The sequence below is a fragment of the Diabrotica undecimpunctata genome, chromosome 1, assembly GCF_040954645.1.
Source record: "Diabrotica undecimpunctata isolate CICGRU chromosome 1, icDiaUnde3, whole genome shotgun sequence".
In the NCBI taxonomy this organism is placed as follows: domain Eukaryota; kingdom Metazoa; phylum Arthropoda; class Insecta; order Coleoptera; family Chrysomelidae; genus Diabrotica; species Diabrotica undecimpunctata.
Genome location: NC_092803.1, coordinates 14791828 through 14806565, shown reverse-complemented (window position 1 = coordinate 14806565; position 14738 = coordinate 14791828). Strand labels below are relative to the sequence as shown.

General features: G+C 34.6%; 1 protein-coding gene across 4 annotated transcripts in view; it reads right to left on the bottom strand.

Moving 5' to 3' along the window:
* rdgC (retinal degeneration C) overlaps positions 1–14738 on the bottom strand; it is a 445875-nt gene that overhangs the window by 36702 nt on the left and 394435 nt on the right. For all 4 annotated transcript variants that reach the window (XM_072536987.1, XM_072536994.1, XM_072536978.1 and 1 more), the window contains 2 exons: positions 8403–8483; positions 1551–1736 (listed from right to left, as the gene is read on the bottom strand). In XM_072536987.1, the coding sequence (XP_072393088.1) occupies positions 1551–1736; positions 8403–8483 (267 nt within the window). The remainder of the gene's footprint in view (positions 1–1550; positions 1737–8402; positions 8484–14738) is intronic.

Below are 14738 nucleotides of genomic sequence, written 5' to 3'. Positions count from 1 at the left end.
GATATGTAAAGAAACCGAAATATACTAAAGTTTGTCTGGTTTTATGTACGGCAGATCAATATCAGATTGCAATTTTCATTTTAAGGGAGAAGGTAACATTAAATGTTATTTATTGATCTTTAGAAAGCATATGAGTTCCTCGAAAGATCCTGTGCTGGGTGCTCTATAAGAAAGAAGCTTTCGGTGAGTAAGTCTAGAGCTGGCACAAATTGATGACAAAATCAGAGAGCATAGGGAAGAAGGCATGTTCAAATTCGAGACGCTAATCACCCAATACGAAGAATTGCTGATTTGCAACTTCTTGGAAGGAGTAGGGAAAGAAGACCAAAAAATAACTTAAGGTAGATGCTTGGGAAAGATATGCTACTAAATGGGATTAATATTGGTATGATTAGACTAGATAATATTGGTATGGCAAGACAGAAATTTATGAAAAAATGATGTTAATGCTATTTGTTTTCTCCATTCCTTCCCATAGTTTAGTTATCGGTAAGGAATAGGCTTTCGTTAAATCTGTAAAAAGTTATTAAATTCTGCTTCTGCTCTAAATGTTCTTCTGCGTATCTGAACCTATATTCTGCAATTAATTATTTTACTACCTTTCCGTACAACCTACTAAACACTTGAGTTACCTACTGTGATCGAACACTATCGTTATAGTTTTTTATGTATTCATGTTAAATATAATTTTATTTCTTCTTTTCATTTAGTACCAAATTCTGTCTACTGCCCTTTTAGTTGGTACGTTCTAACTTTCAATGATTGTGACCTAAATATGAACTTTTGCAAACTGAACATACTTGGACCTGGAATTCTTCATTTCTCTTTTAGTTTCAAGACTAAACATCTCCTTAGGTCAATTTTTATGCTACCGAAAGTTATACCCACCTTTTGAGCATCCATAATATCCACCCTTGTTTATAGTATGTTACAGAACTGGTGTGTTTGATTTTAATAAACTGGATTAAAAATATTGCTCAGAACTCTAAATATAAAATCAAATCAAAACATAAAATCAACCACACGAGATAAATAACTTCCTGTTCCACCCCTGCCTCAACTTGCGTTTGGAGTAAGTCAAAGGATCTCGATTTGAACGGAGTTGTCAACCGTAAAGTTTGTTTGTACTCCAGTTAAAGTTCGTGGGACTACATAATTTAAATATTATATTACAAAAACTTTTTATAATCTCTCCACTTTAAATTCCTTCGTTGTTAGTTTTTAATAATTAGTTAAATTGAGTGTAGAAATTTTAAAGTTGGGATAGTCTGAATTTTAATACAAACTCTGAAAATAAAATTGTTTCGCGGAAGAAGAAAGTTTCGAGTAAAAGGGAATTGCTTATGGCCAAATTGTAGTTTAAAACTCATGCGTTTTCTTTCCGCTTTCTTGAATTTGTACAGTTAAGTCACATCATATTATCTCAAAATATTTTTGTAATATTTTCCTGATAATTTTTTTGATGCTAATTTTTAGAACAATTTTAGAAAATGTTAGGAATAATATATAAATACATATACAAATGGCACACAAAACTAAGCACTACTTACGGAGTTATTGTGGCACACCTCATACCCGTCCGGTTTGCATTCATGAGATCTAACAATATACTGGAGCTTATTTTCCGCCAGGAACTTTTTCGTAACATCCGGCCCGAAGTAGGTGCCAGCTCCTCGGAGACTGTTCGGGATACATCCTTTGTTTTCCTGGGGATCGGACCACAGAATGTCGAACACCTGCAAAATATTTCGGGATAATTTATACTATGGTCGGGCACTTCTGTTGTAGAGTTGTGCGCGGAGTTTTTGTGCAAATTTATTGGATTGGGTAGGTATAATTGAGAATTGCGGGTTGCGTTGGCATATATTTGAGTTGCGTTAGAGAAATGGAGTTTAAAGTTTATGTGCTTCTGTGAATAAACTTAGGCAAATATATATATATATATATATATATATATATATATATATATATATATATATATATATGGTTTAAATTTATTAAAATCTAATAAAAAATTAAATTCACCGACCGGTAAAGTCGTTTCAGGAATATTAGATTTGTAAGATTCAAATATTTGAATGAGTAATGGTTTTTCTAATTTAGTAGAAAGTAGGCGGATAGGAGAATATATATTTGTACGTTAATATATGAAAACAATAGAGGAATTCTCATAAACGATTAATGTTAATAGCCCAAAGTTAGCAATTTTAGAATATAAGTTTTAAGTCTTTTGTTTATAAAAAAATTGGACAAAGAATTAGAAAGTATTGTGGTCAGGGATACGTATACAATAACCAAAGTAGTATTAGCTGTATTGTCTCTTCTTTTTCTTCTCGTGCCACTTCTAGCGGAGATTGGAAATCATCATGGCCTTTGCGACTTTGTTAGCAGCGCGCCTAAAAAGTTCAATCGAACTACACCCGAACCATTCACGTAGATTACGAAGCCACGATATTTTTCTTCTTCCCACACTTCTTTTGCCCTTAATTTTGCCCTGCATGATATTTCTTAAAAGTTCGTACTTTTTACCTCTCACAATGTGCCCCAAGTATTCCATCTTTCTAGTTTTTATCTCATTTAGAATTTCGCATCTTTTGTCTAAAGTTTGGAGTACTTGCGTGTTAGTCACGCGGTCCATCCATGATATTCTGAGAATGCGCCTATAGCACCACATCTCGAAAGCTTCGATGTTTTTTGTGGTCAACTGTTTTAGTGTCCAAGCCTCTACTCCATACAACAGGGTAGAAAAGACATAACACCGCAGCATTCGTATTCGTAACTTTATATTGATATCACGATTGCAAAAGAGTTTGCGCATTCTATTAAAGACTGATCTAGCGATTTCTATTCTACATCTAATCTCTTTTGTTTGATCAGTATCGTCTCTGATCCAAGCACCTAGATATTTATAACAGGACACACGCTCAATCGTTGTATTGTCTATTACAAGATTAGCTCTGATTTTCTTTGATTTCGTGATTACCATAAATTTAGTTTTTTTCAAATTAAGTTTCAAGCCGTAACTGTTACAGTATATATTGAGACTTTGAACGAGATATTGTAGTTCTACTAGCGTTCCCGTTGAGAGAACCGTATCGTCAGCATACCTTATATTGTTGATCGTGTCACCATTTATTATCAGACCAAGATCTTCTTCCTCGAGTGCTTGTTCACAAATAGCTTCACTATACAGATTAAATAAAACTGGCGACAAGATGCATCCCTGCCGGACTCCTCGACGGATTCGAATTTCTTCTGTTAGCCTACCCTCAACCTTCACATTTGCTGTTTGATTCCAATATAGGTTGCATATAATTCAAATATCTTGGCTGTCTATATTTTTCTTTATTAGAATTTGTCTTAGTAGTTCATGTTGTACTTTGTCAAAGGCCCTTTCGAAATCAATAAAGCAGGTGTAAATTTCTTGGTTTATGTCTAAGCATCTCTGTGAGAGAACGTTCATTGCAAACAGAGCCTCCCTTGTACCCAGCCCTTTTCTGAATCCCATCTGAGTGTTACTGATGTCTACGTCTAATTTCCTATAGATCCTATTATGGATTATTTTCAGGAACAGTTTTAGAGCATGACTCATCAAAGCTATCGTACGATATTCGCTGCATTCCCTTGTATTTGCCTTTTTTGGCAGTAGTATAAAGGTCGAACGGAGCCATTCCCTAGGTATTATTCCAGTTCTATATATTGTGTTAAATAGATCTAGGAGTATTTTAATAGATTCATCGTCCATAAGTTTGAGCAGTTCTACGGGAATTTCATCAGGACCGGGGGCCTTACCACTTTTCGCTTGTTTGATTGCATAATCTATTTCTTCTCTGATTATATCAGGCCCTGTATCATCTGTATATTCGTTTGAGATTTCTTGTCTATCTTTGTCATCAAAAAGTTGTGATATGTATTCTGTCCATCGATTCATTTTTTGTTGTAAATCTGTTATGAGTAAACCATCTGTATCTTTGATCTGTCCTGTCTGTGTTGTTCTTCTCCTTCCTGTCATTTCTTTAATCTTTTTGTGTACATTAAAAAAGTCATATTTTCGCTCCAGTTGTTCCAACTCCTGGCATTGCTCACTTAGCCATCTTTCTCTAGCTTCTCTTATTTTCTTTTTTATCAGTTTATCTGTTTCTTTGTATCTTATCGGATTATTTGTTTTGTGTACCCTTCTTTCACATATCAACTGTAGTATTTCCTCATTCATCCATTCTTTATGTTTCCTTTCTTTCGGTGTTAAATTTTCTCTCGCTGCCAGCATTACGGCATGTTTAATATTCTCCCATTTTTGGTCTATGTTATCAGTATTTCTATTCAGTTTCTCTATATTTTGTAAATTTTCTTTGATGTTCACTATTGTTTTCTCTTTTATATGTTGTATTGTCTCTAGAAACTAGGAAACAAAGAAAATATCTTATTTATGCACAGAATTTGATTGGCCGAAAGGGATGGTGTGGTATATAGGATGTGTGTGTCTGATGGGTGAAAAGGAGAAGGAGGGATTAAAGTGAAGAAGGTTTTGCCCGGTAAAAGAAAGATTACTGTGATTTGAACGTCGGAAGAAGCAAGTGGTTTTTGTTCCTTATCTTGCAGTGAAAGTTAGCAGAGTTCTTGTTAAATAATAATTGTAAAAGTTATTATGTCTGTGAAACGACCGCCAAGGATTGGTAGTAGTGGACAACGAAAGTACATCTTGTAATAATCAAACAGGTGTGTAGTATATTTGCTACTAGTCGACTTAGTGAAAATTCTTTCGACTACAAAGAAATTGGGTTCCTGTAAAATAGGAGTTTAATCCAGGAGCTTTTGGAGATACTGTTGCGACGTAGTGTAGTTTTTTAGATCTGTTATGTATCCTTGCATGTGTGATAAAATATTGACTGCATTGTTCCATTGAGAAGATGACTGTCATGTCGTCGTGTTTTTCTGAAGTTTCTCGATTTCTTCACAAGAATGTTCAAGCCATGAACCGTTAGCTTGTTTAAATTATCAGTTTAGGTCATCCACTTGATTTATTTAGCAATGATTTTTTAACATTTTCGTTGGTAGGTTTGTTTCAATTGAAGTTTCTCTAAGTGATACATTTCATTGTTTTTGAGTAGCTAGTTTTTCTCGTATTTCGCGATTTTTGAGAAATTCTTTGTATATTTAATTTGGCTCGGGAGTTGTTCCCAACTTTTTGAATTTAGTATTTAGATTAGTGTGAAGTAAGTTGCGGTTTAGTTCATGTCAGCACTGAAATATGTTTTGATGGATGTAATATTGTCCCGAATCTTCCGCCGCTTTATCACAATGAAATAAATTTGGTTTCGCATAATTCTATTCGAATGTTCATCTTGTAGTGACTATATGAGTTGCATCTATAGAGACAACATCTTGCCTATGCAGTTTTATGTCTTGTTTCATTCCTTTCACCTAAATCGTATTGTCCAGTAACATTCTCAAATAAAACTTAGCTTAAGTTTACATTTTACATTAAAATCACCACTAACAAGAGTGGTTTAATAATTCTTTATTACATTTAGGGGGTCATGGACTTGCTGATTTATCGGTGGAATGAAAGTATGCTTGCATGATGTTGACGTTAATCGATCTCGCTTATATCTGATATCGTTATTCTATTTGAAATAGACAGAAATTGTTTCCCATATATTTTATTATAATTACTACATCCACTTCATTACGATGGTGGCGATTATACCTTCCTAAGCTATTTATTTTCGCAGACACCCATGATCTGCAAACATTATGACATAGGTGTCAGGACAAAAACGTTGACCGATAGTTTTTGGGGTTGTTAGAATCTTTACCAAGTTTAAACAAGGCAACGACTTTGCCTTGTCTCAAGACTTTGGGTATCTGCATAGTTTGAACACAGCTGTTCATCATCTGGAGGAGCCATTGTAATGTTTTTGGTGGAAACTTCTTAATTTGCTCAGCTAAACGCAGATCGTCAAGGCTCTGAGTCTTTCTCTGATCACTAAAAGAATCACTCAGTTAAATGGTTTCTCTCTTTATTCTCTCCTATTTAAGTTGCGTATAATCAAGATGTCTAAGAAATACTCTACGATGTCCAAAGACGTGTTAGTACACTGTCCGTCCTCACGATGAACGAACATATCTGTTGAATTGCTGGTTTTTCTTAAAGTTTCATGACAAATCATCATGTCTCTGCGAATCTTGCTAATCGCTGCTATAAACAGTTCTGCGCTTTTGTATCCAAACTATTCTTACAGGTTCTTAAGCTAGGATATTCTTCGTCATTCTTCGTCTTTCCGTATATTTGGATTTCCTAAATTTTGTTCTCTCAGCAAATGTTTTCTTTTTCTATAAAGAAAGAAAGTTTCCACACTTTTGTTACACCAAAATTCAAAGACGACCAATTTATTTATAGATACTTATTTTTGTGTTAACGCCTCCATACTAGAATGAAGAGTAGGGAACACAGGAATACAGAAGCATAGTTCAAAAGCCTGAAGTTTTGATAGAGTTTCAGAAGCACTGAGTACACGTTATATTTAAGGAGCCTTATTTTTGTTTCTAGGTGAGGTCATGTCTCTTGAACAAAGAGCTTATAGTCAAGAATGCATTTTTTGCCTTTCTGATGCGACATTTAATCTCTTGGGTATTGTCCCACGACTCATTGATTATAGTTCTTAAGTAGTTGTGTAACGATGCTCTGATCGTTTAACAGTTCGAACCGTGGGCGTGTCAATATTTGCGCATCCACTTTTACAACGTGACGGCGAAGTGGGATTCAGAACGGCTATTTAAGGCGTGTGAATAGCGGAATTAAACAGTCTTGTAGCTACCGCTCTAGGCTCCCTGACTCGCCGGTGTAGTGAACCTGCGAGCCATCCCGGACAGAGAGATTTCCGTATTGAGGATCATACTCTGTCCTTAACCAAGCGGAACCCATCAGTGCTGTGTATTGAACATTACCGTGGATCTGCACAGAGCCAAGCCGGACAGAGAGATTTCCGTATTGAGGATCGTACTCTGTCCTTAGCCAAGCGGAACCCATCGGTATTGTGTATTGAACATTACCGTGGGTCTGCTATTTCATTTCTTTATTAGTAATAATTAGTTTCTTTTCTTTTATAGACGTTCGCCGGGGAATTCATTCATCGCGGGACCCAGACGGGAACGTAGAATTCATTTTATTTTTGTTTTATAAGTATACAACGTAGAATTCCTTTTTTATTTTTTATTTATTATATATATACTAAATAGATTTATTTTTATTTCAAACCTGTGTTTTACTGAGTCTGTCGCCCCGAAAGAGCTACCCATCACAAACTTTTTTCACAAAGTTTTTCTTGCTGATGATCATTAGCTTGGTTTTGATGGTGTTTATATCCAGTCCATATATTTTACTTGTTTCCGTTACTTTGTTCATTAAGTTTTGCAGCCCTTCTATGGTATTGGAAAACAGTATTATAGCATCTAAATACCGCAGGTTATTGAGCTTGACTCCATTTATTGAGATACCTTCATCAATATCTTTTAGAGCCTCTTCAAATATGTGCTCCGAGTACATATTGAATATCAGTGGTGAAATTATACACCTGTCTCACTCCCCTTAAGATTTTGACCTGATCTCTATATTCTCCATCTATTCGGGGCATCGCTAATTGATTCCAATACAGGTTAGCTATTATTTTTAGGTTTCTTCGACCTTAGTTCGATATTGGCCACTGCTTATTTAGTCATGACCCTATGTATTTAATTTACTTCAAATTGATCTAACACCCATATTCATTACAGCATACATTAAAGCGTTGCATACATCAAACCTCCTGAGTATTTATAGAACCTTTTCTCGTTATTGGTATTATGCTAATTACTATTTAAATGGGAATAAGCCACAATTAAAGGTTAAAATACGTTTAGTGACGTTTCAATTTCCACTTCGGAAATCGTTCTCAAAATACAAACATTAGTAAATTAATAATGTTTGTATTTTGAGAACGATTTCCGAAGTGGAAATTGAAACGTCAATAAACGTATTTTAACCTTTAATTGTGGCTTATTCCCATTTAAATAGTAATTAATTTAAAATGCCACAAGAAAATAGCTTCAGAATGGTATTATGCATTTAATATAACCTAAATGGCTCAATGAAAATTTCTTTACCAAAAATTTTAGAAAATCCAGTCATTACAATATTACAATATTTCCAAAAAATTGCACTAAAAATATATGGCACTTAAAAATTTAATACATTGTATACTAGGTCATCGTCGTAGGAAGAATTTTTCTAATATTTTTAAAATGATAGTATTTTTCCCATAAAATCACTATCATAATATCTACCTTGAAACTTTAATTTATTGGTTTACTTTCAAAAACCACACCCGAGTTTTATAAATATAGTTATTTGCTTATCATTTTACCTGTTTCCACTCCAGTTTGTCGATAACTTCGGCACCCGGTGCTGAGCTGTCAGTCAGTGGAGGTCTCAATAATGATACGTACTGAAACAAACAAAGAGTATAGTGGCATGAAATAATGAAACTGTACTCTAACGAAGAACAGTTGAAATATCGATATCTGTGTTGTTTATCGTAGTCCAGGAATTCGTGTTACGTTACAAAGATCTATTATTACGGTGTTTGAATATGTCACTCATCAATTTATACGTAAATATTGTAATCGGATAGGTCGGAAATAAATATGGAAATTTAAAATGACTTCTTAATAAGTCAAATAGGTCACAACAGTGCTTCACCAACACTAATTATGAATTTTGAAGTGGATAACTATAATTGAAGAGCTTAATGTGAAACAATGACAAGCCTCAAAAAGGCAAAAGTGGGATATTTGACTTTGAATGTTAAAAATAATATTATAAAATCCAGTAACAACTTTTGTTGTTTTAATTTAGATATGTGGGTGCATGTTGCGCTATGGAACTATATTTATAACAATATTAATAAAATTACTCCAAAGTTGATATAAAAACAGTCTTTATTTAAAAAAAATGTGGCTTGTTACATTATTACATTAATGATAAGTACCCAAAATCTTATTTAATCAACCAACTCGGCGACCTCATCAGCAACATCAGGGCTGACATCCTCTTGTAAACTCGTGTAGAATGGATGATACACTGAAGGTATGTAGGGTAATAATGATCTTACATTTTCGAGTTTATTTTTTGCAATCCGAATGGGCTCAATATATTTCTGTTTTAAAGCAGATACAGTAAGCACATTAGGATGTCCCCTCTTGACAACACTAACGGGGTTGTAGGTACCATTCACAGAATGTTTAACGTAAAATGCTTGTCTGTTATCACTCCTGAACAAAAAGGAAAAAACATTGGAAAAATCCAAAGATTGCTGTTCATCAGTGCGAGTACTCTTTTTAATGTTCTCTAAGAGTGATTGTACATTGAGGAAATCTTCCTGCTTCATAACAGTTAAGTTGAAGGGCTTCTTTTTATTAGATTCTTTTATAATTTTTTGCCATTCCTCAGGAGAGTACACAAGCGGAGCATACTTTCTATGTCGTTTTTCTATAAGAGCAAAATCACTGTCGGAGGGAAGGTGAGTGTGTCCGCTGACTAAAAAATAGTGTGTAATAGACTTAAACTTATGTTCTTTCACTAGCTGGAACCATAAAGACATTAAAAGCCAGTTTTTGTTTTGCTCGGGACAATTATCCGCGAAGAAAACGAGATGCTCTACTTCACCTATCTTTGAGCTTAGAAATTTTATGAGTATTGATGCAATTTCATCCCTTCCTCTTTTTGCAATGTTTTCCGTCCAGACAAACATATGACCAGCGTCTTCCGTACAATCATGGATTCCTAGATTATACATCCAGATTTTCCTGCAATTAAATGCAGGACCACTTGTGCAAGTTAAGTCTTGTTGTTAATTCGCTATAATCATTTTTTTCTGATTTTGCTGACTCTATTTGGATATTAATTTCGTCGCATGTCTTGCAAGTATCTGATTTTGGCAGCTCGAATCCAATATTATACTCGGTACAAAATATTTTACGGTAAGTATGCTCCTTGACTGGTTCAATTCCCATTTCTGTACACCAAGGGACATATCGATCCAAATAGAGGATGGCTATACTCATGTTATGATCCAGATAAACTTTATTCATGTTCTTGTGTCGACTGTAGTGACTTTGATACTTTGGAATCGAATGTATGTGGTTTTTAACACTTAGTATTTCAGAATCAGATATTTTGTTGACACGGTTTGTATGCTTTCCTCTGTTGTCTCTTTCTGGCACTAGATTTCCTTCTATCTTCTTGTGAACAATGTTATTTACTCTGCCCTTAGAAGCTTGAAGTCCGTGGATATTTAAAAATTCTGTTTTACAGACACGTGTAGTTTCACCATTAACATTAATGGAGTAGACTGCATTGCTCTTTCTATGCGATTCTTGATGGTTTTTCTTCTTTCGGTAGGACCTTTTCTTCGTAACAATATCTATAAGTAGCTATTTTGTAACTCCCATAAACCGAGGTTCCAGAATTCGTTAAAAATATTGCTCTCGTGGCCCTGAAGCTTTTCCCTACACTTCTTAGTGCAACTGCAAGGCGGTCCCAATTCTCAACCAGGCACATTTTTTTTCGTTTTGTCGCTTACATATGGTTGCCCTAAATTTCGTCGAATTTTTATTTTTGATCTTGAATAACAGTGTTCATTGCTTTGTCTCCATCGACTTGTTGGAGTTTCGTCGGGTGTGTTTGGTTTTGTCCTTTTTCTTGACGGACCTTGTTCATTATCCTACAACAAAATGCAATAATATAACAAGCCATGTCACAAGCCACAACAATTATACTTTAATCTTTAATGGTAATAATGTGACAAGCCACATTTAACAAAAAAATTACGTACCGCTGTATTTTCATCACTTGAGTCACTTCTAGATTGTACATAGTCAGGATCACGGTCACTGTCATCGAATGTCGACTGAACTTCAGTATTTGTCTTACTAGAATCGTCAGAACTCACAGAAATATCTGAATCGCTTTCGCCCATGTTCGCCATTTTGATGTGGCTTGTCATTATGTCGAGTAGATACTAAGACAAACTAGATCTATGCAACACTGTTACCATAGGTTTGTCGCGTCATCTATTAACGACGGGCTGAAATAAATTTTTAGTGGCTTGTTATACTATTACTTTAACCGATCATAGCACTAACTCTTTTTGAACTCATGTGTGGCTTGTCATTGTTTCACATTAAGCTCTTCAATTATGCAAAGGAAGGTACAATATAAGCAACCATTTTTTAGAATTAGAGTTTTTAATTAAAGTTGATCCAAATAACTCTTATAAAATTTTAAAATAAAATTCAACACCGTACCACGAAAATAAAAAATGAAAATCAATTGCCATAGCAAAATTCTTTAAATTACATTTCATACGAAGCAAAAATCTAGATTTCATTAGTAAATCTGACAATCAACATCTTGTAGGACCTCTCTGCTAATAAAGACTGCCTGTACTCTTCTAGATATGCTCAAAACCCGTGATCGTCTGAAGCTTTGATTCAAAACTTGCAACACTTCTATTAAATTTTCCGAAAGTTTTTAAATGTATATGGCTGGCAATTTACCAAACTGACGAGTAACAATCAGATGAATAAATTATGTTCCAAATTAGTGACTATTTATTATTTGCCTGCTGATAATAAGAAGCTCTAAGCACGATTACAAAGAAATAGCATCCCATACAGTAACAGATTCTCCTCTAACTGCAATATTTGTGGCCAATTTTTTTCCGCGTGTTTCTACACATTTTTTTATCAGAAAAATATGATCATCTGAACGATACAAGGCCAATCTAGGCCAATGTGCTGCAGTCCTTTGCTGATATTGCTTGGCTTGAGCTCAGCTGCTAACATAGTTCGTTCTTATTAACTGATGATGTCCACTTATTCGCAATATTCTGCGAATGGTAGACAAACTATAATGCAACTATATAATCAAACGATTTCTGCTAGCCATCCTAACATTATTCTGGCTTCTTAACGGAGTTCGTTCTTAACTACCTATACCCCCTAATTCTACTAGTTTCCTGGAAACGACTGAACATTTAGTCTTCTTGATAAGTATGATTACCATATTGTAAAGAGACTATTCCGACTACAAAAATTTCTGGAGAAAACCTTTTTCAGAACAATTCATCATTCGCCTCTGTCTATGGCAACTCTTCTTGAAGCTCTAACTCCAATAGATTTTCCTTCCTCTGGCTCGTTATCCCATCGATTCTCTTTGGTCAAAACTTTTCTGACTCTTGCATCTTCTTTTCGTTTGATTACATGCCCTATCCATCTCAGGCGTGCTACCTTAATGAATTTTACAACGTCAGGTTTTCCAAAACTTCTATACAACTTAAAGTTGCGCAAACATGCTCTTTATTTCTCCATAAATTGTTCTTAGAATTTGTGGCTCGAAACGTTTAAGCAGTTCTTGGCCATTCTCTGTAATTGTCCTGTTTTCTGCTGCATATGTAAACAAAAAGGTATCTAACAGTAAGAAAACAATTAAATATTGCCAATGCTCTACAAATTTTATATTTATTTATTTAATGCAATTGACAATCTACTCAATAAATAAACTATAAAGAAGTAAATGTTATGTAAGAAGAAAGGTTAACTAAGGTGCTATGAGTAATTAGGCTATGTGCTCTCTAGACCACACTAATACTTTTTCTCCAGATATTCTGAAAAACCAGGTATTTGCAATAACTGGCAACATCGCTTTCCACAATAGTCAATGTGTCCCAATTTTTCCCTAGATTTTGGGTAAATTTTGAAAAAATCTAAGGTTCATTCTGCTCATTTTTTGAGCGGTTTGTATCTATTGAAACCTCAATAAACTAACTTTAAAGTTTAAACGATCGTATAGAATACGATAACAAACAAATTAACCATGGCGGCATGCCACAGGGGCTTTATATACGTATCTTTGCTACTATCGCAAGATTCAATAGAATATACAATAGAATACAACGATAAAGAAAAATTATGGTACACCAATCATGGTACACTGTAAATCTCTTAAGTCATCTAGCCATAGTCTTTTAAATCTTGTTTTTACTGGTTGGTTGAATAGATCTGTTATTACACGGTTTTTGGCATGATCTCTAATGCTGTATATATATATAATGCTATTTATTAATTATTCCCGTTTTATTCCTTTTCATAAACGATAGAAGAAATAAGCTAGTTATGAGCCATTTTAAAAATTTTGAGGCAAAATAAGAAATATTATAGAAACAATAATATATACAGAATATGAAACAAAGATGGTAACATTATTATGGATAGAAACAAAATCCTGGAGGTTGCCGAATTCTTTTATCGTGAAATATATGAGAGCCTCATCGAAAGACAAGATTTTAGCTCCTAGATTAGCTCCAAGATATGCCAGAAATAACACTATACAAAGTTAAAACGACACTTTATGAAACGAAAAATAACAAAATCCTTGGCGATGACGAAGTAGTGATTAAGGCGATTAAACTAGGTAGAAATAAAATTATCTAGGCTTTGGCCAAACTTGTCAACAAACGCATCTACCAAGGAAAAATAACTTCTAAATGGAGCAATACAGTCATTGTTTTATTACGCAAGAAAGGAGAGATAACAAACCTAAAAAACTACCGTTTTATCAGTTTGCTGCCAAGAGAACAAGCTGGATTTAGATTGGAATTCAGTACTAACGACCACTTACTGGTGATAAAGAACATAACAGAGAAGTCCATAGAATACAAGAATCCATTGGCACTGATATTCGTGGACTACTAGAAAGCATTCGATACTATGTAAGCCAGCAGAAGTTGTTAAAACCATTGACAGAACGCCAAATAGACATACTTGTAAAAAGGCAGATCTAAATGAGTATAGTATGCCCACATCCGAAGCGGCAGAAGATACAGTAGAAGAAACGTACCAGCTGATACATGAAAGAAAGAAGAACATTCCCAAAAAAGAACCAATGATGATAATAGGAGATTGGAATAGATGACCATTTGAAAGGAACGATAGGTGAGCATGGTTTAGGCTAGCGAAATGAACGAGGTGGATGTCTCATTCAATTTGCCATCGATATGGATCTAAGTATAGTAAACACAATGTTTAAACATCATCCGCAGAGATTATCAACATGGTCTTCACTTGAAGGACGATACAAGAATCAAATAGATTATATTATTGTCACTAAACGATGGAGGAGCTCAATATCGTGAGCTCAAATCAACGTGAAAACAAAACCAGCTGTAGACTGTGGCTACGACCACAAATAAAATGTTACAAGCAGAATTTCGCATTAAGTTAGACAGTAAAACAATCACAAATAAAAGATAAAAATTGATTCCAACACACCCGGAAAAGTTTAGAGAAGCATTAGCAGAAGCTGACCTACCAGTGACTACCGGAAACCCTGACAAAACGTGGGAATACACAAAGAAATGGATCACTGAAGCCATCAATAATACTAATTCCAAAGATCAAACAGCTAGGATAAAACATTGGATGATTGAAGAGACTCTCAATCCTTTGGAAGAAAGACGAAAACTTAGAAACGGCACATCAAATTCAAAACAAAAAGAAACAGAGATATGCATCATAAATACAACTATAAAACACTTGTGCAGAAGGGACAAAAATAATTATATTAAAAACACATATGTACAACTAGAGGAACATGCTGACCGCCAAGAATCTAGAGAACTTTTCACAAAAGTCAAGTATCT